At 36.6% G+C, this 26,194-nt stretch overlaps 2 protein-coding genes across 2 annotated transcripts in view; both read right to left on the bottom strand.

Moving 5' to 3' along the window:
• Nucleotides 1-1,098: 1,098 nt before the first annotated feature.
• On the bottom strand, nt 1,099-13,485 carry LOC138691453 (zinc finger protein 655-like). The gene is made up of 4 exons (XM_069813382.1): nt 13,372-13,485; nt 5,402-5,539; nt 4,818-4,900; nt 1,099-3,897 (listed from the first exon to the last, which is right to left on the bottom strand). The coding sequence occupies exons 1-4, from the start codon at nt 13,483-13,485 to the stop codon at nt 3,516-3,518; spliced, it is 717 nt and encodes a 238-aa protein (XP_069669483.1). The 3' UTR covers nt 1,099-3,515.
• Nucleotides 13,486-17,476: 3,991 nt separating this feature from the next.
• The window catches only part of LOC138692160 (zinc finger protein 235-like), a 35,573-nt gene continuing 26,855 nt past the window's right edge, over nt 17,477-26,194 (bottom strand). Inside the window, exons 4-5 of the mRNA XM_069815195.1 lie at nt 24,110-24,189; nt 17,477-20,636 (exon numbers count right to left, since the gene is read on the bottom strand). Of these exons, the coding sequence (XP_069671296.1) occupies nt 19,709-20,636; nt 24,110-24,189 (1,008 nt within the window). The 3' untranslated portion in view covers nt 17,477-19,708. The remainder of the gene's footprint in view (nt 20,637-24,109; nt 24,190-26,194) is intronic.

Raw genomic sequence — 26,194 nt, 5'->3', positions numbered from 1 at the left:
CCCACTAGAAATAAAAGATGAAATGGAAGATATGCTGATGTTGAACTCGACCGAATGGTCTCGCTATACTTACATCTGGTGAAAGTCTTGTCTCCATTGTGTCAGCGTCACCACATGATTGTACAGCTAATGAATGAAACTGGGTTCCATCTTACCACATCCATTACAACTAAAAGAACTGCAGCAGAAAGGTAGAGTTTGCTACTTGTGAGACGTTAGAAATGATCTTTACACCACTGACTGTAACATATGTAGCAAAGAGTTTATTATGCATAAATTAGGAGTTAATTGTAATTCGTAGCCCTCTGATCCTTGCTATATCTCATACAGATTATAAAAGCACTGGCTGTTGTGAAGATTTGTTACGGCATCTTATTGATTGATATCAGAGAGTTCTTATGGAAAAAAGTGAGAATAAATGCATAGAGTGCATACATGGCAATGAATATTACGTAATTTTAAAGAATCAATACAAGGACCGTGATATCATTGACGTTTTTGTAAGCTGTACAGCCAACATGCTGGATTAATGTAATACAGTGGTCATTTTTGTAAGAAATTTTATGGGAGTCAAATGACATGATATAACTATACAAATTTACATTATTTTAGGGGACTAGGCCCACCAAGTCCCAAAGTATTACATTATCAAGAAAACTTCCAAACATCATAATTATATCACAACATATTATAAAAAAACTATGGATGACATATATAAGTCTGTGGAATTGATAAAATTCCTTAAGAAAATGGCGAGTACATTACGTTAATCAAACATAACCACCGTATAGGTTACAAAAACGTTCGCGGCGTCAACAAAAAAGTCCGGCCATCTATTTTACACAACAAATAATTATGCAAGATTACACAAGTAAGAAAGTGTATAATAATATTTTGTTTCTTCAAAACTTCAATCAATTGATAATACGGAAACAGTTAACAAGAAAGGTATAAAAATTATATGAAAATTAATTAATAATTAAGAATTATGCGACTCATTGCAATTATACGAAACAATCTTTATTTAAATACGCAACAGGCCAAGTAATACGGGATCTGGAAATATTACCAAATTGTATAAAAGCCATGGCTAGGAACATCAGTGTTTTCAGATATAATAAAGTGCTATTAGGAAGCAATGCTTTCAGGTTTTACACCAGTGAATGTCTGTAGTATTTACAGTATCCTATTCACTGTCAGATTTTTTTAAACATTAGAATTTTTTTTTGTACCGATATCGTGATTTCAAATATAGCAGAATAATGCGGGATTCATGACAGCTTTACTTCTAGTAATTTATACTACTTAGGCAGATATGACTTCGAGAGAGTGGATGAGTTTAAATACCTGGGATCAACAGTTACTCATTCTAATGATATTTCATATGAAATAAAGCAGAGGTTAATGGCTGCCAATAGAGCTTACTTCGCCTTAAGAAAATTACTTTGTTCAAGAATTTTATCTCGTACCACAAAGATAACTATCTATAAAACACTTATAAGACCTGTACTAGCATATGCTGCTGAGACGTGGTCCCTAACAAAAAAGGACGCTGGAAATTTGGATGCCTTTGAGAGGAAGATACTCCGTAAAATTATTGGCCCAGTATTCGAGAGAGGATGATGGAGAAGGCGATATAATAATGAGTTGTATTCCATCTATAAAGATCCGCCTATTAGAAGAATAGTAAAAGCAGCAAGATTAAGGTGGGCTGGGCATGTGGCACGGATGAATGACGTAGAAATTCCTAACAGGATATTAAATGGAAATCCTGGGGGCCAAAGAAGCCGTGGACGACCAAGAATAAGATGGCTGGATGGAGTTGAGGAAGACATATGTAAGATGGGATATAGGAATTGGAAAGCAATTTCGCAGGATCGAGACAACTGGCGGAAAATCGTGGAAGAGGCCAAGGTTCACAATGAGCTGTAGCGCCAAGAAAGAAGAAGAAGAAGAAGAATTTATACTATTAATAAATATAATCAAGTCACAGTTCAGCACTGGCTGCAGTGATCTGCACTGTTGTTCATCACTCTGAATTTGTTTTGGCTGCAATTCACAAAAATGATCGTCGTTCAATTAGTAAAGAAACTAATGAAAAGACAATATAGCTACAAAAATCGTGTATTTGGCAATTTCTCTCAAATAAATAATAAAACTGGAATTCGTGTTTGCATCCATCCTACTCTGTACTCGAGTAATTTAGTTAACACCCGAATTGCATTTAGAATGTTTCTTGCGTGCGTGGACTTGTTCATGCTTTCTTGTATAAATCTCATCGAAAAACACTTCCCACAATCACCGAATTGTGCAGGTGTTGAAGGTAATTTACATTACTCATCGCCGAGAAAGACCAGAAGAATAATTACATTTGAAAGGTACCTCGTTTGTGAGGAGGAGTTTCTTTTAAGGCCACTCGATTGAAAGAAACACATCACGTTTGACAGTTTTCTCGCCTCAGTGCACACAAGCATCGCCTTTTAGGGTAGACTCCAAGAAACGCCGAATTTTAAAGGTTTCTCACCTCCGTGCACGAGTTCATGACCTCCCAAGTCATTCGAAGGAGAAAAACAAATCCAACATCATCGCATTTTCGCATGTGTGTAGGATCGCAGCCTTTTTATATATCTGGAATCTGAGATCGTTTACCACATACACAGCATTACAAAGATATCTCGCCTGTGTCCTGGCTACACGATTTAGGGAAACACAACAATCATCCTATTTTAAACATTTCTCGCCTGACATTTGAAAGGTTTCGCATTAACGTTGCCGCGTTTATGCCTCCTAAGGCTACTGGACGCCGAAAAACTCTTACCACAAACATCGCATTTGTAAGGTTTCTCGCCGCTGTGAAGGCGTTCGTGGCTTCTTGAATGACTCGATAGCGAGAAACACTTACCACAAAACATGCATTTGAAAGGTTTCTCGCCTTTGTGAATACGTTCATGGCATCTTAGACTATACGACTGCGAAAAACTCTTATCACAAACGACGCATTTGAAAAGTTTCTCGCCTTTATGAAGGCGTTCATGGCATCTTAGACTAAACAACTGCGAAAAACACACACCACAAACATCACATTTGAAAGTTTGCTCCCCTGTGTGAAGGCGTTCATGACATCTTAGATGAGTCGACTGCGAGAAACACTTACCACAAACAACGCATTTGTAAGGTTTCTCGCCACTGTGAGGGCGTTCGTGGCTTCTTAGATTACACGACTGTGAAAAACACTTGCCACAAACAACACATTTGAAAGGTTTCTCGCCAGTGGGATGGCGTTCATGGCTTCTTAAATGCCATGACTGGGAAAAACATTTACTACAAACGTGACATTTGAAAGGTTTCTCACCAATATGCAAGAGTTTATGCCTTGTAAGACTACGCGCCACCGACAAAAACTTACCGCAAACTTCACATTTGAATGGTTTCTCACCAATGTGCACGCGTTCATGTTTTCTGAGATTACTCGATGTCGAGAGGCACTTACCACAAACATCACATTTGAAAGATTTCTAGCCTGTATACCGGCCTTCACGTCTTCTTAAACCACTCGACTGAGAGAAAAACTTACTACACACATCACATCTGAAAGGTTTTTCTTCTGTGTGCAGGAGTTCATTTCTTTTTATCGTACTCGAATTCGAAAAGATTCTACCACAAACATCGCATTTGTTAGCATTCTTGACTACACGCTCACGTATTTGTGTCGTCGATTTTGCCGGATTGGAGAGACATTCTTTAGACATTTCGAATTGCACTTGTTTATCTTCATCAGTTCGGGCTTGTTTGCCTGAGGAATCTGAATTCTTGGGAATCTTAAACACAATCTCGTTCTCTTCATCTGCAATACCGTCGAATTCTGATGATACAGACCTCTCTTTGGTAGGTGGAATCCTGATAAAAATATACTATCAGTGAATAGAATAGTCGGAACAAATATACATTAAAGTAATGAACTTCAAACCTAAACGAACCTATTTCACCAGAAGGAAAGTTACCATTAGAGATACAATGCTATAAATAAATTACGTGTTTTGTTGGAAATATGAAAATTGTCTCAACATTCTAGTCTTGACCTATACACCAATTTTATGTGGAGTATACTATGTTTGTCAACTCTTAGTTGGTTGGCCTTTCTATTGAGAAACTCTCTTTCTAAATTTACCTGCCCGTTCGCGCTACTTTGGACACAATTATTGTTTCAAAAACACTATATTATTAATTTAACGTAAGAAATTAATGCCTCCATCTAGTTAAAATAAGTGAAAATATGTTTTCATGTTACACTTACATTCCCATTGTTAGATAGAGAGAAACTATTGTATGTATTACCAATAATCGAACAGCACAGTATCCTACATGTGACAGGAATATTCTATTATTAATACCAATAACTTTGTCAAAACACTACACCAAGGTCCGTGGGTAACAGCTGTTCGAGAGCGACATCTAGAGACGTTGCAGTACACAAGAATGCAGACATCTCACCAGGTTTGAGCTGGCTGTAAGCATCTTTCCGAAACTCAATGAAAGGAAAAAGCTGTCCCTAGTTATTACATAGTGGAATACAACAAAAATTTGGCACACAAAGCTATTATTAAGAGCATTTGAAGTACCAATACACTACGTAAAGCTTGAATGTATATACACAGGAAAACAAATGCACTCGCCAAGCGCATTGTTGCACGTACTCGCACGCTATCTGTTGGCCTAGTTTAGAGATACAGCCCTTCCGAAGGTGCTTCTAGGCAGTTGACGAAAAAGAAGTTTGAAACGCAATGAACTCTCTACATAAACTCGCACACCACACTCACCATTCCGTGAAAATCTCGTTGTCCTCTGCTGTTCCTTCCACCCTTGGCGCCTCATTGACTGTGTCCAAGTCACTCTGCTGTTCCTAACACAGAGCAAACAAAACAGAAAGATAGCACAATTTACATTAACAAAAGTGCAAAGATTCTATATGCCACAGAGTTGCATATAAGTCGTATTGGGCCAGTAGTAGTTTAGTTAACAGATGACTATTCTTGGGGCAGATATTTTATGGGCTAATTCTTTTCCTTATAGAACAACGTTTTTGATCCTTTTTTGAAAATGTGCAAAATAAAAGTGTAATCTAAACTACTGTGTAACTGTGTCACTGTATTTTCAAACACACTGTGGGAATGTGTTTCTTGGAAACCATTAAGAGTGTAAGTGTAACAAGAAATTTCGCTGTTATATTTAACCGTAAAACGAGATAACAGTTCAACGTTAAAGTGACGAGATTTTGTTTTCTCTGTCATAGAGGGGAAAGGCACTACATGTACTTTTGTAAAGAGGCAATGTCCGTTACTATCAAAATACAAGATAAACACTGGAAGAAAAACAAAAAGTGCATTCCTTGTGCTCTACTCACCTCTGGTTCACGTTTCACCACAGGGAACGAAATTGGCACCGGATACTCCTCAACTTTTATCTCAGATAAGAGATCATAACTCTGGTCCTCATATTCCTCCTTTATACCAGTCACATGGGGGTCCAAGAAATTCCGTTCCTGCAGTACAAACAGACGCCTTAATTCAGCAATTCATTACGGGGTATTAAAAGACGACTTCTAACGTTACAAGCTGCTGTCTGTGTGTCTCAAGCCATTCCTTGACTACAACCCGCAACATTATGATGAATAAGGGTAGGATTCATATGTAAAAGTATCATAAATACTGGAAAAAAAATAGGGGCAGGTATGCGCACCCATCAAATATGTCAATGTTTCAAAGTATGAGTTTAGTTTACTACACAAACGCAATAACAATTACAATAATAATATTAATAATAATAATAATAATAATAATAATAATAATAATAATAATAAAATAATAATAATAAAAAAATAAAAATTTAATTTAATTATTTAATTTAATTTTAATTATCTATTTAAGAATTTAATTAATTTAATTATTTAGAATATTAATGTGCAAAACAACAGCACAAGGCCAATTACAGTTTAGCACAAGATACAAAACAAAACAAAACAAAACAAAACGGAAGAAATGATGATGAGAATGAATGATAGAAATGGCAGTGAGATGGAAAACAATTAAGATGGAATAATAATAATAATAATAATAATAATAATAATAATAATAGTAATAATAATTTTAATAACAGTAATTTATTTATTTCGAATATTAATGTTCAAAACAACAGCACAAAGCAAATTACAGTTTAGCACAAAATAAAAAACAAATCAAACAGAACAAATGATTATGAGAATGAATGACAGAAATGGCAGTGAGGTGAAATACTGATAATCACAATAATAATAATAATAATAATAATAATAATAATAATAATAATAATAATAATAATAATAGTAATTTTATTTATTTAGAATATTAACGTGCAAAACAACAGGGCAAGGCCAATTGAAGTTTAGCACAAGATACAAAGCAAAACAAAACAGAAGAAATGATGATGAGAATGAATGATAGAAATAGCAGTAATAATAATAATAATAATAATAATAATAGTAATAATAATAATAATACTAATAATAATAATAATAATAGTAATAACAGTAATAATAATAGTAATAATAATAATAGTAACAATAATAATAGCAATAATAGTAATAATAATAATAATGATAGTAATAATAATAGTAATAATAATTATAACAATAGTAATAATTGCAATATTAATAATAATAATAATATAATAATAATAGTAATAGTAATAATAGTAATAATAATAATAGTAATGGTAATAATAGTAATAATAATAATAATAGTAATAATAATAATAATAATAATAATAATAATAGTAATTTTATTTATTTTATTTCTTTAGAATATTAACGTGCAAAACAACAGGGCAAGGCCAATTAAAGTTTAGCACAAGATACAATACAAAACAGAAGAAATGATGATGAGAATGAATGATAGAAATAGCAGTAATAATAATAATAATAATAATAATAATAATAATAGTAATAACAGTAATAATAATAATAATAGTAACAATAATAATAGTAATAATAATAATGATAGTAATAATAATAGTAATAATAATAATAGTAATAATAATAATGGTAATAATTGTAATGATAATAATAATAATAATAGTAATAATATAATAATAATAGTAATAATTTATTTTATTTATTTATTTAATGTGCTGTACAACAGCCAGTGGCCAATTACAGTTCAGCACAAATATAACAAAAAACATAAAACAAAAATAATTTTTACACATAAGTACAATTACAATTAATTACAATAATGACGATGATTGGATAACTAAGAATACTATGAGACAATGTTAATTGAGTATAATGCCTAAAATAATACATAAATGATAAATCGTTGCCAAGAGCAAACAAAGTCTATACATTGAAGGGATCGAATTCGCAGCCATGCATGTTGGCATTTTTAATGCATCTGGAGACTGGTGAAAGAAATTTCGAATTTCTAATATAGAAAAGTTTGTGGGCTCTCATATCTTTTATTGGAATACGTAAGGTAATATTGTTTAAGAAAGAGTCACAGGATATATCACCTTTGAGGACTTTACAAAAGAACAGATAATCTAGCTCATGGCGTTTAGCATATAGATTTTGACAATTAAAATATTCACATTTTCTCTCATAACTATACCCGGAATTAATGGGCAGAAATCTGAATGAACATAAGGATATAAATTTTCTTTGTATATTTTCTAATTTAGCCGAGTCCGTAGTTGTAATCGAGTTCCAAACTACAGATGCATATTCGAGTTTCGATCGCACCAATGTATAGTATAGCATTAAAAGAGAATCGGGCGTGGAAAAAGAATAAGTTATTGACCGTATTATTCCTAGCATTCTGATTGCGTGATTGTAAATGTAATCAACGTGACTATGAAAATACAATTTACTGTCAAAGAATATTCCCAAATCTTTTACGCAATCCGTTCTGTTAATTAGTACATTATTTAGATAATAATTAAATTTCAGTGAAGAAGTTTTTCTAGAAAAGGTTATTACATTAGTTTTGGACACGTTAATTTTCATACCATTGTCTTCCGACCATTTAGCGACTGAATTAATGTCACATTGAAGTGATTGACTACTTTTGATTGTACGAAAAATTTTTAAATCGTCTGCAAATAATAAACAGTCAGAACTTATTCTTTTACATATATCATCTATGAATATAATAAATAGGAGAGGTCCTAAAGTAGATCCCTGCGGGACTCCGCAATTTATATTATAAGAATAAGAGTGTATATTAAACAGTCTTACACATGAAACTCTATTACTTAAATAATTTTCGAACCACTTTACGTAGCTTACAGAAAGGCCAATATTTCCTAACTTATCAACAAGGATATAGTGCGGAACTACATCAAAAGCTTTGCTGAAATCAAAATATATTGAATCAGTTTGTCCCTGCGTTTCAATTATTGGTACAATTTGATTTAGATATGTGACCAGGTTAGTGACAGTGGATTTAGATTTAGTAAATCCATGTTGTGAAGAATTGAGCTTGTTTTTCACATAAAACGATATATGTCTGTGAATAATGGTTTAAAAAATTTTTTAAAAGTTATTTACGATCGAGATAGGTCTGTAGTTTCTGACATCATTTCTTTTTCCGTTTTTAAATATAGGAATAATTGCAGCTTGTTTCCATAGTGAGGGAAATTCACCATTTTTCAAACTAAAATTAAATATGTGGGCTAAAAGAGGAATAAATATATTAGAGCATCCTTTAATTATAAAATTTGGAATACCGTCAGTGCCAGTTGTTTTTGTTGGTTTAAGTTTTTTAATTGCTTTACGAACGTCATCATGTGTTACTTTAGGTATAGGTAATGAGTCTGTTATATTCGTAATAATGTTTTCATATATATGGCTGTGTTTAGTCTGAACAGATTTGAAGTGATCAGCAAAAGCATTGACAATGTCTACCTGATCTGTGATGTGTTTATCGTTAAGAATTAATTCAGAGGGATAATTATCTGTCTTCCGAAATGATTCAACATATTTCCAAAACTTTTTTGGTTCCGTTTTAAGATTTTCATTAATATTTTGAAGCCATGATAATTTATCCGATTTAATTTTAGATTTCACAAGTTTTCTATAGTAGGAAAATGTTTGATAATAAAATTCAGTTTTGAATTGTTTATATTTTTTATGTGCATGGTCTTTCTTTCTAATAAGTTTACGTAAGGTGTTAGAAAACCATTGTGGATAACTAGACCTTTTGACTCGAGTGACAGGAACTGCCTGGGATATGACACTATAAACTACTGAACATAGTGAGCTAGCTGCATCGTTAACATCAGCAGCTTGGTAAACACAGGACCAAACGTAATTATATAGACTCCAATATAAGTTCAAGTAATCACCTTGAGAATAATGTGGGAAAGAATTTTGTTGATTCTGGGGAGAAAAATTTAGTGTGACTTCAAGAGTTATTGTTAAGGGAGGATGATAGTCATCCTGCAAGACTAGCGAGTGAGTGGCCAGATTGACCTCAGTCTCGGTTAAATTTGTAAATACAAGATCAAGTAAGTTTTTGTTATTAACTGTTGAATTTACTTGTTTCAATCCAAGAAAGCAAGAAGATGAAAATAACTCTCGAGCCTTAATTTTGGAGTAGTAATGGATGTTATTAGCACAACAACCAGATGACCAATTCATACCAGGAGTATTAAAATCGCCGAGAAAAACTACTCTATTATTGTGTGTATCGAGATGATTTTCAAGAAAATTTAGATAAGATTTTAGAAACTTTGGATCAGTATCAGGTGGAAAGTAATGATTACCAATTAACAAATTGAATCCATCTTCCATAGGAATCTGAACCCATACACACTCGCTAATGAATTCTAAGTCATGTCTCCGGTATACTACAGGTATTTGATTGTTGACAGCTATTAAGACACCACCACCACGGGTTTTATTGGTATCCTCAAATTTTCTATCACCACGAAAAATGGTATAATAATTAGGGAATAAATTATTATACTCAACAAGCTCTTGAAGCCATGTTTCTGTCAAACAGATAATAGTGTCAGCATTACTAACAACATTACCGAAAAATTCATCAATTTTAGTGTTTAATCCTCTGACGTTTTGATAATATATTTCAAGACGATTGCTTGAACTATACATTGTATATCAATGGTAAAACTAAGAGGCATTCCCGTTGGATCCCTCAGGTTCTCTAGCAGTAGAAGCATAGTGTTGCTCCGGTTTCAATTTACCATAGAAAGGTGCGATAAGACACCCGACTGGCCAGACACCAGTGTTGTTAATTAAGTGGAAATCTTTTTCCTCAACCGAGATATGGAAAGAGGAATAAGTTTCATATTTTGTCTTTAATTTGGTTACTACCAGAGAACTTAGCGTAAGTTGGTTCTTTAGAGAATCCTCAATACTTTTACCATTAACTTTCGGACTGAATCTAGAAACAAAAAGAGATTTCATTTTAGCTCTAAGTGGAACTGTTTCCGGCGCACTAGATGTTAACACACCCTGAGTGACTTTACGAACTTTGCGCTTTTTTGCTACAACTTGAAATCCCTCACCGTCAATAGGAGGTGAAGGGGATCCAACCTCATTAGCCGTAAGTTGCGTAGTCACAACATTTGATGCAGACGCTGACTTCGCAATACCTGGATTACTTTGTTTTTGATGACGCAGGTGCTGATTGAGACAACACCTGACTGTATGATTTTCTGATGCAACTAGCATTAACCTGCTGAACTACTTTCGGATTTGATTGATCCGAATTTGTAGAGCAAATTCTTTTGTCAAATATTTCGGCCATCTGAATTTTGAGTGCCGCATTCTCATTCTTAATTTCTAACATTTCATTATGAAGACTTTTAACATAGTCCAATATGTCACTAAGAGTATCCAATATGGTCACACTATTTAACCTTACAGTCTCTACCTGGACAGAGAGAGAATCCACAGAAGGCAGAGAATGCAGCTAGAGTTCTCTTGTAGGCGAAATAACTTTTTTCACAGGAGAAACTAGTTTTTTAGAACCCACAGGAGTTTCATCACCACGCGACGTCTTCGAAGCACTAATACAACACTCACAATTATAGGATGAGTTGCCTCTCTCCATGTATAAGTCATACTCTGCATCTCCCAAATTGATGCAGTCAAGATGATATCTAAAGCCACAGGCCCCGCACACTTCAAGAATTTCTGCCTTCCGAAGAACGCAGCACTACAAGCCAGGCAGGTATCCTTGCTTGCCGGCATACTGATTTTCACCGTATAACAATATGTAGGCCGATTGACGCAACTATAAACACTGTTACCAGCGCAGCTACGAGCAAACACGTCTACCCCGCATGACAGTTCGTAGCAGAATGATAATAATAATAATAATATATGCCTAAAACAGGTAACTACTAATATAAAAATCAATTAAAGTAATCAGTAATGAATGTGTTTATCCACAAATGTAATAAGGCTCCGTGTTACCCAGTTTGAGTACTGTGAAATTTTGCGTGGCTCTGCGACAGAGGCTGTTTCTCTTGTTATTTCTAGTGAGTACCACTGCTCTAGATGGACACTGGCTAAATGTAATCACTATAACTCCTGAGTGAACTGACTTTTTATAGTAGGTTATTTTACGACGCTTTATCAACATCTAAGGTTATTTAGCGTCTAAAGGAGATGAAGGTGATAATGCCGGTGAAATGAGCCCAGCAAAGAAAGTTAACCAGCATTTGCTCATATTGGGTTGGAGGAAAACCTCGGAAAACCCTCAACCTGGTGGATAAACAGGTAATTTTTTTCCCTCACATCTTACGTTGTCGTTCCCCCTCCCCAGCCCATATTACCCATAGTTCCCACCGTCTCCTAGTGACTTGGGGTGGGGATGGCATCTGCAGTCCGTGTTCTAAAATTTTCCCAACCTGGTAACTTGCCCAGTCCGGAAATCTAACACGGGCCACCTGGTTTCGCGGCTAGACGCGCTAACCGTTACCCCACAGGTGTGGACGAGTAAATTGATGACTGAGCGAAATGCCACATAAGGTGGGATTAAAACATATTCTTGTTACAATCCCGAAACTATAGTTGAATCAACGATATGTAGTCAAATTTAATCCTATTTGAAGGTAATAAAATTTATCATGAATTTTCGAAAAGACACAGCCATAAAGATGGTGTCTTTAGTGAATAATTAATAATGACAAAAATAATAATAAATGCTGATAAATTAATATTGCATTATTGTCAGTTCCATCTGGAGTATTTAATTTTTCTGATTTTGAACAAAGTTTAGATTTTCGTACAATAATAATGATTTATATACTGTTTATCTTCGTAAACTATGTTGTATGCCCTTTTATTTTCCTAACTGTTGTTGTCTACGGGTTTAAGATAATCATCTCTTCCTTTTCTCATCGAATATCGCTGAATCAATCCATTTCTGAAGTTGATAAATCGAACTGTGGTGAACAAAGTTTCGAAACCCATTTCGATTAGTCGAACCACGATGCTGTTACGAAATTACAGTATCCTGTACGAGACATTGCCTACACAGGACTACCTGGTTAACTGAAGTATCAGCAATAATACTGCAGTGTTTGGGAAAAGTGACACAAGACAGTTTCCACAAACCTTTTTTGGTAATTTATTGACAACTTACGGAACATCTGCTCGCTTGGAAAAAACTACATACGTATTCCTCCCATTGCAATAATTCATACAGTAAAAAATCAATTCGACATAAACCAGTGTAAGTTGTCAATAAATTATCAAAAAAGGTTTGTGGAAACTGACTTATGTCACTTTTCCCGAGTACTGCAGAATTTGTCTAGCTAATTATTCATTAAGCAATAACAAAACTTAATTTTAAAATACATGAGTACTACTTAATTATTTGTAATAAGTGCAGCAAAGCGCACGGGTATGGCTAGGCATTAATAAAATTAAAATGGCGTTCAAATGAATGTAATTATACGAAAATAGAAATAGAATCAAAACACTTCACGGACTACTGATATACCCAAATATCATACATACCCGATATGACATAGATTTTAAAGCGTGTAAACCTAACATTTCAACAACTCGGAACACACCTTCACCGATAGTTGCTATCACATTGATGTGAATTATGATTCAGAACTGAGAAATGCAGTAAGTGTAACAAGAAATTTCGTTTTCAAACATGAAACCAAGTAACAATTCAACAATAAAATTCTCTGCAACATGAAATAACTTGTAATAGTAAATATTGATATCTACTCTATTTCTATCATAGAGTGTAAGGCACTACAAGTACTGTTGTAAAGAGGTAATGTCCTTAGAATCAAAATATAAGATAAATACTTGAAGGAAAAGCAGTGCATTCATTGTGGTCCACTCACCTCAGGTTCACGTCTCAATACAGCGGACGATATTGGCACGGGATCTTCCTCATATTTCACCTCTGACGTGAGGGCATGTCCCTGAACCACGTATTCCTCGGTGTAATAAGACATCACTTCGTAGGACACGACAATTCTAACGGTCGTTAAATTGTTTCCTGCACTACCTCCATGATATCATACCGCCAGGTCAGGGCTGACTAAATCCTTAACAAAGTTTCTTCCAGATGGCCGTGATCAGACACATCCGTTCCGCGATTCAAAACGGTTATAATGTCAACCGTCATCCTTATATTATCACAAAGAACTTGCTAATTTCTTAGATAATCCTGTAATATGAAAATAGGGGAAAATAAATACATTCTAAGTAATCCTGTAATATGAAATTAGGGGAAAATAAATACATTCTAAGTTCTCAGGGCTAACGGCCTCGAAGCTGGATACCTGGTTCTAATGAAGTCCACTGGTAGCAATTTAAATTATGGGGGCATGAGATAGTTACTCTGTCTGCCATAATAAATTCACTTCAATTAAATTCCCCAGAGGAATAAAAAAATGAAAGAAATAAACTTTCACCTTTCATTGTTAGTATTTATTTTTAGTAATATTAGTTTTCTGCAAATATTGCAGATTAAAAAATAGGAGATAGAACATCCACCCTCCACAGCAAACGAATATTCTACATTTGTATCACTGCCAATGTCAATTACCTTGGAAATGCATAGGCTTTTTAAATGTAGAATTGTAGAAATCGGATGTGATCAGTTTCGGAGCTGTATGACTACCCGACCGGCCCTAATTACATATTCTTACTTATACCAAATCTGTCCTGCGAGAATGAAGAACACCGTCATATTTCCTAAATGTTCTGTAATATGTGGCAGAGAAAAAAACACGATTTCAGTGTCGCCAACACCTCTCACATAATAGTAGGAGCGAAGGGGACCATTAGAACAGACTGAATGTATCATCTCAACACATAATTCTCATTAAGTGGCCAATACTGACTGCAGATGTCAGGATTTCTCATGTACTAGCTGGATTATCCTTCCATTTAATTTATGGTTTTGAACTCAATGGATGCATTTGTGTTGAGATTAGTAAGTTTTTTTTTTCCAAATTCTTAAGGATATTCAGACATCATGAACATTTCAGAGAAGAGTTGCATTATGTTATATTAGGGCCTAATAAATTCAGTTTTCGAAAAGAACTGTAGATACTTAATATTTACAATTTGCTTTTAATGAATGGTCGTAGTTGATAATGGCATATGGAGGACATTGGGGCAACATTTGAACAATGTTAAGAACTGTTCCACAACATTAATTTAACAATACTGTGAAATGCTCTTCAAAGTTTAATATAGCGATTGTATTGACGATATATTTCTTTTGGGGCATAAATTTGATCTTATATATATATATATATATATATATATATATATATATATATATATATGTACAAGCATGAAGTTTGGGTCCTGGACCTTGGATTCATTTCGCTAGCATTATCATTTTGATCTGCTCAGATGCTAGATAACCATAACACTTGATAAAGCGTCAACAAATTGAACTAGAAAAAAGCTTGAATTAGCCAATGAAGTTTTTCAGAAAGTAGCAAGGTCTGCCAGTGAAGGAAAAGGAATACCTATAACTGAATGGGATATATAAACAATTGAATATTTAAGTATAAAATTATAGGGGTGCCATTTGAAATTTCAAAGTGTCAGCGGCTGGGGATGAAATCTGAAATCCAATTAAGCCTGGTTTCTGACTTCCCCCTCAGTATGTAAATCGACGTGTTCTTTGTTTAAATTGAATTAAATTTAAATAATAAGTTATTGAGACTGTGAAGTTTTTAAATGAAAGTCCTGTATGTAATTTCTGCAAATATAAAATTCTGAGATGTTTATTAAGCAGTAACTTATATTTCCGTGTCATTTAATATTATTAAAATTGATAATGGATTGATTAAAAAATGTAAATACAAAAACTCTTCAAATATGGCTCCTTGTTTCCTACACACTTAACCTTACCTGTCACATAATATTACACACCTAGCCTGTAACTTGTAAATGTAACATTTTGAATTCCCAATTTCAGAAAAAGGCATGTTTTGTGAATTTAAAAGAATTAACCATTTCGGGGGACGTTGAAATATTTGTAAATGATCTTCATCTCAACATTGATGTAGACAAGTTTTATGAAGATTTTTGTACCCTTAAAATTTCATTAGATGCTATAAATGAAAATGATTTGGAAAGGAAATTGTCGTCTTTATTTCATGAAAGCTTCAGAATAAAAGTGTGTATATTTTATTCTTTCAAAACCTAATTTATTTGATAGTACGGGAACTGTTAAAATTATATTATATAAGAAGAGAACACTTCAAGAATGATAGATGTCATTTGGAATACATTTAGCAGGAGATGCAATTGAAAGTTTGAAATGCTTAGCGGTCAAAGCTTAACTGTGATTTCCCGATAATTACTGGTCAATGACTATCAGTGTTAATGACATATAACTCTCTATGTACATTCTATATGTTTTAAGCTATGCATTGACAGTCTTGGTTCATTTTCGACAAGAAAGTGACATCCATCATTCTTGCAGTGGACTCTTTATTTATTAATCGTCAAAATCAGGAATCGGTGGAAGTAAACGAAGAGTAATATGGAATTATTCGGCTGTATGAACATTCTACAAGTCATAACAATTTGAAACTAATTATTACAAGATTGAAATATATGCGAGGAATAAACTAATTGAATAAAAGCTTTCCAAAATAAAAAGAAAACTATCACCAAATGGATAGGAAGTTAACAGCTCTCTCTCTCTCTCAAAAAAAATATATATATTGTCCGAAACGTTTAACGCCGTCTTACTAGGAAAAACTAATGTACATAGACTGTTAACTTTTGTCTAATGTCAAAAGAATGCAATTAAGAATGATTTGTCACATGGGCACATTTCATTACAGTGGACGGTTTTCGTGCACAAAAAGAAAACATTGTAAATTTGATGCCTGCCTAACATGACAAGACTTGGCAAAACAAGATCTCTTGAAGAGCTTAAATATATAGGTAATAGGCCAAATGACAAAAAACATATGATTCCTTATTTTGTCTTAAACTGCGCTAACAGACAACCTTTATTTAAATACAGAACGGTGAAATAAAACGCGACCTGAAAGTAATCCCAAATCGTATCCAAAGACGTAGCTAGGAACATCACTGTTTCCAGAAATAAAGGACTAATGCTTGTTAGCTAGCGAAGATATCATAGTTTTTGTATACATCACAACTTTTTTGTATCATTATATTGCTGCAACATACATTTCTTTCAAATTCCATTTAACAATGGAAAGTGAATAAGGTACTATACGTAATTGTTTCATTTAATACAGAAAATTATTCATTTAACAGATTTGTCAAATAGTTAATAAAGTTGATGGTGTGTAATCAAAATCTATAAAAAAAAATAGGACGTTATTTTTCTTATGATCTTACCTCATGATTAAGGGATTTATTGATGAATGTAACCGAAATGCCTTGTTTCAGATCTGTTTCTTGAGCCGTAACCAATTTTTGCACAAAACGAAAAATCCCAAGATTAAATGAAACTGTGAGGCACCATTAGATGTAATATAAGTAATTATTTCTTCATAAAAACTTGCCCATATGTATGTTGCAAGTATGTAACTCATCTAAGAAGTATGACTTTAAAAGTGCTTCTCGAGACACTCTTGCAACAACTAAAGTTCAGATCTCGAGAACTGAGTGGATAAGAATTTCGACTGACAAGCCTGGAGTAGAGATGACTGGAACAACTCTACACTGACCTTGAATAGTGCACCGAGAGTGGTTTTTTCAGTATGAAATTGAATTTGAACAAATTGCCTCAGCTCTACAGCTTTTAATTGTATCAGCAAACTTTCAGCTGGGAAGAGAGGGATTGAGAGATATAATGAATTATCTAAAGGATAACAATAAACTATTTATAAAATCGTCATACAATATTATTTCAAACATAAGAATTGGGACACCATAATGGTTCACACATGAAAGGTTTACTTCAAGTAATTAAAACCTTTTATTTATTTTACAGAAAGTTTATTCTTGGTTGAATAATAGGTTATTAATTTTAGTATGGAAGAGTTGAAGCAAATAATGTTATCATAGTCATATTCATTCCTCTCATTCCTTATTATACCTAGTACAACATAGTTCACATAGCCCGTTATATTACTTAGTCTTCTGAACAATGCTTCATTTCACCCTCTTTAATACTTCATCACTTTTTCCACAGTCATAAAGAAGCAGTACAAATAAGATATAACACGATAAATACATACAATTTTGGTTACTTAATTACTTCAATAAAATGTTGACAAGTACACTGCATGACTACAAAAATCTTTTGTGATCCACAATAAATCATCAATGGAAACAACAATGTGCATTATTGAATAATGGCGTACTTTCATGAGTACAAACCGATTAACATATACAAAGGTTCATCCATTCATTAATTCAGTGTTCTGCACAAGGACAGGTCTTTCACTGCAAACCCAGCTTTCTCCAATCTTTCCCATTTACTGCCTTCCTCTTTGTGTGCTAATATGATTCAGATTTCTTAATGTCGTCTATTATTTGATACCTTCTTCTGTCCCGAACTCTTTTCCCTTTCACTTCCTTCCAGTTCATGATTCAATATGTAGTTTCTTCTCTGCTAGTAACCCAACAAATTCCTTTTCCTCTTTCTGATCAATTTCAGCATCATTATTTCGTCACCCACTCTTTCCAACACAGCTTCATTTCCTATTATGTGTGGCCACTTCACATGTTCCAACCTTCTCCATATCCACATTTCAAATTCTTCTATTCGCTTCTCTTCACTTCGTCGTAATGTCCATGTTTCTGCCCCATACAAAACATTTCACTAATCCCTTCCTTAGTTTTTTTTGAGGTCTGCAGAAGATGCCCCTTTTCTATCAAAAGCTTCCTTTGCCATCGCTATTCTTCTTACCACTTCCTGGCTGCAGTTCATGTTACTACTTATAGTACAGGTACACCCAAAGTATTTGAAGCCGACCACTTATCTTACTGTCTCACTCAGAATTCGTAGGTTTATTTCTATTATCCTCATCCCATACTGCTCACAGCTATCATTTAGCTCCATTAGCATCGTTGCTTCCCCTGCTAACAATGCCATGTCATCAGCAAATCGTATGCAGTTTATTCTCCTTCCTCCTATTATCACTCCCATGACGTTCTGAAATCGGTTCCTCAAACCAAGGTGAAACTTTTTCAAAATTTTTGACACAGAATCATTTAAGAATTCTATTTAAATGGTAATCTGGTCAGATACACTCTGAGTTAATTAGACACGATGGATGAAGGAGATATCACGATACAGCCTCCTAGCTGAAAGATATGCGATGAGGAAATAGCTTTATGAGAGCAACAGAGATTGTTTCTTGTTAATTGGGAATGCTCAATTTTCAATATATGTATTTGAACAGTATTTTCGTTCCCGGTTTATTATGGACGATGCCTGAAGGTTTTAGCTTACAGGACTGGGAAAAATACTTTCCACGGACATCGCTTTACTAAATCTTTTCGTCAGTATGTTTGGAAACTTAGTCCAAAGAGTCTTTCAAAATAAACACGTTTCAGAGATAGCAGACATGAAAGGCTTCTAGCCTATAACAGTTAGGGCTGGTTCACAATTAACCGGGAACTGAAACTACAACGAGAACGAAACATTGTTAAAATAAATGTATTTAAATGTTAATTGTGAATCATCCTTTATAGTCTTTTTGGCTACCCGACAGCGAAAAACCTTTACCGGAAGAATTGAATTACAAACATTCATTAAAAAAGCTTCCGTACATAAATACTTTACTTATATTTACTAAGGAAAACACATTTCACTTGTCACATTTAGGTTTTTATAATTATCGACTAAGAGAATCACTCAAAATCGCATCGCTTTTGAAAGCCTTCTCGCCACTGTGCTGGATTTGATGGCCCCTTAAGGTACTCTTCTGAGTGACTCTTTTACCACAAACATCACATCTGAAAGATTTCTCGCTAGAGTGCGTGCGTTAATGAGCTTTTAAGTGACACAACAAAGAGAAAAACTTACCACAAACATCACATTTGAAACGTTTCTCGCAAGTGTGAAGGAGTTTGCGAGTTTCTAATTGAGTCGGCTGAGTATAACATTTGCCACAAACATCACATGTAAAAAGCTTCTCGGCTTTGTGCAGTCGTACTTTAAATTTTAGGTTACCCGACTCAGAGAAGCATTTACATAAACATCAGAATTAAAGGTTACTCGCCAGAGTGCACTTGTTTATGTTTTTTTAGAGAATTCATATAAGAGAATGACTTACCACAAACGTCACATTTGAAAGGTTTCTCGCCTGTGTGAAGTCGGGAATGGCTTTTTAGGCCAGTCGACAGAGAGAAACATTTGCCACAAATATCACATTTGAAAGGTTTCTCGCCAATGTGCAAACGTTCATGCGATTTTAGGTTACCCAATAGAGAAAACCCTTTACCACAAAAATCACATTTGAAAGGTTTCACCCCAGAGTGCAGACGTTCATGCATTTTTAGGTTACCCGACTGAGAGAAGCTTTTACCACAAATATCACATTTGAAAGGTTTCTCGCCTGTGTGCACATGATCATGTTGTTTCAGAGAACTCAAATTAGAGTAAGATTTATCACAAACATCACACTTAAAGGGCTTCTCGCCGGTGTGCATGCGTTTATGAACTTTTAAGTTACACAACAAAGAGAAACTCTTACCACAAACATCACATTTGAAAGGTTTCAAGCCAGTATGCAGGAGTTTATGTCTTCTCAGTGTAGAGTATTGCGCGTAACTCTTACCACAAACATCACATGTAAAACATTTATCGCCAGTGTGAACACGTTCGTGAGCTTCTAAATGACTCGCAAGCGAGTAACATTTACCACAAACATCACATTTGTAAGGTTTGTCGCCTGTGTGAAGTCGTTCATGGTTTTTTAGGGTACGCAACTGAGACAAGGATTTACCACAAACATCACATTTGAAAACTTTCTTGCTTACGTGCTTGGACTTGTTACTGTCCTGTTTTTCCCCAGTTGAGAAACATTCTTTAGGAAGTTCTACTTCCAACTGCTTCTCACCTTCACTCACAGTACCGTTCTCTTCAAGTGCAAGACTGTCCACATCTGTTGATACATTTCTGTCATTCGTAGCTGCAAATCTGAAGTAAATATATTATCAGTCTATAAAATAGTCGCAACAAATATCATTCAATTTATTGAATATTGAAATAAAACAAACCTATTTTCATGATGAGGCACATTATGATTAGAGATACCAGTTTGTAATTAATTTATGAGTAATGTTACAAGTATCAGAATGTTTCAACAATTTGGATTTCACCTGTACAATGAATTTTATAACAATTACAAACCGTTAGTCAACTCTTAGTTACATTTTATCTCTTATTGCCTAGCTTTTTTCGACACGAGCGAGCTATTTTATGTGATTGCTTTGAAATTCTCGATTGCAGATGTGCTATAACGTTTTCCAACTCTTATTCTTATGATATATAACAGCTTTGTAGTTCGTTAATTTTGGACTTTAAAATAGGAAATCTTGCAGTGGAACATTACTGATTCCATTTCATAGTAGCGTAATCTTGAGAAAATCTGTATTGGTATTATCTCTAACTTGATATTTGTTGTTTTGCGAACACTGGATTAATAACAATGCATTAAAAGTTCTGCAACAATGTAATTAACGATTGTAATAGAATATAGGCCTACTAAAAATTACTTTTTCCCTCCACTTAATGATAAGGAAACTCCGAGCCAGGCAGATCTGGGTTCGACGTGCAAGGAACCGCATCTAGAGGGCTGGGTTCGACGTGGAGGGAACCGCATCTGGAGGGCTGGGTTCAACGTGCAAGGAACCGTATCTGGAGGGCTGGGTTCAACGTGCAAGGAACCGCATTTGGAGGGCTGGGTTCGACGTGCAAGGAACCGAGTCTAGAGGGCTGGGTTCGACGTGGAGGGAAATGCATCTGGAGGGCTGGGTTCAACGTGCAAGGAACCGTATCTGGAGGGCTGAGTTCAACGTGCAAGGAACCGCATCTGGAGGGCTGGGTTCAACGTGCAAGGAACCGCATCTGGAGGGCTGGGTTCAACGTGCAAGGAACCGCATCTGGAGGGCTGGGTTCAACGTGCAAGGAACCGCATCTGGAGGGCTGGGTTCAACGTGCAAGGAACCGCATCTAGAGGGCTGGGTTCAACGTGCAAGGAACCGCATCTGGAGGGCTGGGTTCAACGTGCAAGGAACCGCATCTAGAGGGCTTGGTTCAACGTGCAAGGAACCGCATCTGGAGGGCTGGGTTCAACGTGCAAGGAACCGCATCTGGAGGGCTGGGTTCAACGTGCAAGAAACCGCATCTAGAGGGCTGGGTTCAACGTGCAAGGAACCGCATCAGGAGGGCTGAGTTCAACGTGCAAGGAACCGCATCTGGAGGGCTGGGTTCAACGTGCAAGGAACCGCATCTGGAGGGCTGGGTTCAACGTGCAAGGAACCGCATCTGGAGGGCTGGGTTCAACGTGCAAGGAACCGCATTTGGAGGGCTGGGTTCAACGTGCAAGGAACCGCATCTGGAGGGCTGGGTTCAACGTGCAAGGAACCGCATCTGGAGGGCTGGGTTCAACGTGCAAGGAACCGCATCTGGAGGGCTGGGTTCAACGTGCAAGGAACCGCATCTCGAGGGCTGGGTTCAACGTGCAAGGAACCGCATCTGGAGGGCTGAGTTCAACGTGCAAGGAACCGCATCTGGAGGGCTGGGTTCAACGTGCAAGGAACCGCATCTGGAGGGCTGGGTTCAACGTGCAAGGAACCGCATCTGGAGGGCTGGGTTCAACGTGCAAGGAACCGCATCTGGAGGGCTGGGTTCAACGTGCAAGGAACCGCATCTGGAGGGCTGGGTTCAACGGGAGGGCTGGGTTCAACGTGCAAGGAACCGCATCTGGAGGGCTGGGTTCAACGTGCAAGGAACCGCATCTGGAGGGCTGGGTTCAACGTGCAAGGAACCGCATCTCGAGGGCTGGGTTCAACGTGCAAGGAACCGCATCTGGAGGGCTGAGTTCAACGTGCAAGGAACCGCATCTGGAGGGCTGGGTTCAACGTGCAAGGAACCGCATCTGGAGGGCTGGGTTCAACGTGCAAGGAACCGCATCTGGAGGGCTGGGTTCAACGTGCAAGGAACCGCATCTAGAGGGCTGGGTTCAACGTGCAAGGAACCGCATCTGGAGGGCTGAGTTCAACGTGCAAGGAACCGCATCTGGAGGGCTGGGTTCAACGTGCAAGGAACCGCATCTGGAGGGCTGGGTTCAACGTGCAAGGAACCGCATCTGGAGGGCTGAGTTCAACGTGCAAGGAACCGCATCTGGAGGGCTGGGTTCAACGTGCAAGGAACCGCATCTGGAGGGCTGGGTCAAACGTGCAAGGAACCGCATCTGGAGGGCTGGGTTCAACGTGCAAGGAACCGCATCTGGAGGGCTGGGTTCAACGTGCAAGGAACCGCATCTGGAGGGCTGAGTTCAACGTGCAAGGAACCGCATCTGGAGGGCTGGGTTCAACGTGCAAGGAACCGCATCTGGAGGGCTGGGTCAAACGTGCAAGGAACCGCATCTGGAGGGCTGGGTTCAACGTGCAAGGAACCGCATCTGGAGGGCTGAGTTCAACGTGCAAGGAACCGCATCTGGAGGGCTGGGTTCAACGTGCAAGGAACCGCATCTGGAGGGCTGGGTCAAGCTGGGTTCAACGTGCAAGGAACCGCATCTGGAGGGCTGGGTCAAACGTGCAAGGAACCGCATCTGGAGGGCTGGGTTCAACGTGCAAGGAACCGCATCTGGAGGGCTGGGTCAAACGTGCAAGGAACCGCATCTGGAGGGCTGGGTTCAACGTGCAAGGAACCGCATCTGGAGGGCTGGGTCAAACGTGCAAGGAACCGCATCTGGAGGGCTGGGTCAAACGTGCAAGGAACCGCATCTGGAGGGCTGGGTTCAACGTGCAAGGAACCGCATCTGGAGGGCTGGGTCAAACGTGCAAGGAACCGCATCTGGAGGGCTGGGTTCAACGTGCAAGGAACCGCATCTGGAGGGCTGAGTTCAACGTGCAAGGAACCGCATCTGGAGGGCTGGGTTCAACGTGCAAGGAACCGCATCTGGAGGGCTGGGTCAAACGTGCAAGGAACCGCATCTGGAGGGCTGGGTTCAACGTGCAAGGAACCGCATCTGGAGGGCTGGGTCAAACGTGCAAGGAACAGCATCTAGAGGGCTGGGTTCGACGTGTAGGGAACTGCATCTGGAAGGCTTGGGTTCGACGTACAGTGAAAGTGAGTGAGTGAACTTGAAGAACTTGTCAAGACAAAAGACATGTGAACTGGGAGGTGACAGCTTTGCGAATATTAGTCAGAATCAGCAGTACATTGTTATTCTCAATAATACACGTGTATTGTTATTGTCGTCGTGAGGAGTGCAATGCGACTATTGTGTTGAATGGAGTACCCATTGTTGTAGGGTAAATTGTTAAGAATACAAGTCGCATTGTATATGATTACTATATAAAAGTCTGCACGTGAGCAGATGCAAATACGTTTCATACTAATAATATACAAGTATACACTGGAGGCTCGGACATGACACTCACCTGTCGATGAAAATGTCGTCCTCTGCAGTTACATCCACCTTTGGCTCCTCATTCAATTTGTGCAAGTCACTCTGCTCTTCCTAAAGACACAGAGCAAATAAAACAGAAATATTGCACAATTTACATTAAAAAAAGCGCATCAATTTTAGATGCCACTGAACTCTTTAAGTGGTATTAGCCCTACCAGAGTTTAACTAAAAGTAGAGAAATCTTGGGGCAGATTTTTCATGGGATAATTCATTTCCTTATAGAACAGCGTTTTCCACCATTTTTCAACATGTGACACAATGAAGGCGTAATTAAAAATCCTGCGGGATTTAATATAAAGCCGTTGTTTCCAAATAGGACGAGAAATTTGAGGGTTTTAGGAGGGAATGATTGCTATAAAATATAGATAAATCAGATAAAGTGACAGATGCAGTGTTATATTAAGCGAAACAGTTTTAAACTATTTCTTAGTCAACATACCAGGCAATAAAAAAGAAAAGGCAAGATGCAAAAAAAAAAAAAAAAAAAAAAAAAAATACAGTAATTGAACTAACAGAATTTATGTATCTTTATTTAAAGATTACGATAGGAATGCAAAATTTAATGACAGAGAATTATTCCTGCGGAATATTGTGTCATAAATATGGATGTGTATTTTTAATTTGTTATTTAGGAAATTCGAAAACATACAATATCATAACATGTGTTGGTAAGTATTTAACGAGCAAAACATTTTCTTTCATAAAGACAAATAAAACTTTAATTGTAATTACATTAAATTAATTACTTACTTACTTACAAATGGCGTTAAAGGAATCCGAAGGTTCACTGCTGCCCTCACATAAGCCCACCATCGGTCCCTATCCTGTCCAAGATTAATCCAGTCTCTATCATCATATCCCACCTCCCACGAATCCATTTTTATATTATCCTCCCATCTACGTCTCGGCCTCCCAACTAACACTCTACAGTATATGTATTTCTGGATTCGCCCGTACGTTCTACATGCCCTGCCCATCTCAAACGTCTGGATTTAATGTTGCTAATTATGTCAGGTGAAGAATACAATGCGTGCAGTTCTGTGTTGTGTCACTTTCTCCATTCTCCTGTCAGTTCATCAACTTTAGCACTAAATATTTTCCTAACAGCCTTATTCTATAACACCCTTAATGTCTGTTCCTCTCTCAGAGTAATGATTCAAGTTTCACAACCTCAGAGAAAAACCGGTAATATAACTGTTTTATAAATTCTAACTTTCAGATTTTTTGACAGCAGACTAGATGATAAAAGCTTCTCAACCGAATAATAACATATTTATTCTGCGTTTAATTTCCTCCGAAATGTCATTTATATTTGTTACTGTTCCTCCAAGAAATTAGAATTTCTTGAATCTCTTCGAAAGATAAATCTCCAATTTTTATATTTCCACTCCGCAGAGTACTTTGATCACGAGCCATATTCATATACTTTGTCTTTTACTTCCACATCTATCCCTTTACTTGGTTCAAGTGAAATTTCCGTGTTTTCCCTAATCGTTTTTCTGGATTTTCTCCTAACATATTCACGTCATCCGCATAGACAAGAAGCTGATGTAACCTGTTCAATTCTAGACCCTCTGTGTCATCCTGAACTTTTCTAATGCCATATTCTAGAGTGAAGTTAAAAAGTAAAGGTGATAGTGCATCTCCTTGCTTTAGTCCGCAATGAATTGGAAAAGCATCAAACAGAAGCTGGCCTATACGGACTCTGCTGTAAGTTTCATTGAGACACATTTTAATTAATCGAACAGATCCTTGGGAATACCCAATTCAATAAGAATGTTATATAAAAACTTCCCTCTTAACTGAGTCATATGCCTTTTTAAAATCCATGAATAACTGATGTATTGTACCCTCATACTCCCATTTTTTTTCTCCAATAACTGTCAAAGACAGAAAAACGTATTCAATAGTCGATATATTACGCCTAAAATCAGACTGATGATCCCCAATAATTTCATCTATATATGGAGTTAATGTTCTCAATAGGATATTGGACAAAATTTTGTACGAGGTCAAAAAAAGTGATATTTCTCTAAAGTTACCAGTTAATCTTAAT

The sequence above is a fragment of the Periplaneta americana genome, chromosome 16 (assembly GCF_040183065.1).
Source record: "Periplaneta americana isolate PAMFEO1 chromosome 16, P.americana_PAMFEO1_priV1, whole genome shotgun sequence".
NCBI lineage: Eukaryota > Metazoa > Arthropoda > Insecta > Blattodea > Blattidae > Periplaneta > Periplaneta americana.
Note: the sequence above shows the minus strand (reverse complement) of the source record. Positions and strands in the feature narration are given on the sequence as shown.

What these genes read in the sequence shown, in the direction of transcription:
- LOC138691453 (XM_069813382.1), bottom strand. Translation starts at nt 13,485, where the DNA reads ATGTCTTATTACACCGAGGAATACGTGGTTCAGGGACATGCCCTCACG. An exon ending in TATTGAGACGTGAACCTGAG is followed by an intron (nt 5,540 to 13,371) that starts GTGAGTGGACCA and finishes TTTGTACTGCAG; the next exon opens with GAACGGAATTTCTTGGACCC. An exon ending in AACGAGATTTTCACGGAATG is followed by an intron (nt 3,898 to 4,817) that starts GTGAGTGTGGTG and finishes TATTTTTATCAG; the next exon opens with GATTCCACCTACCAAAGAGA.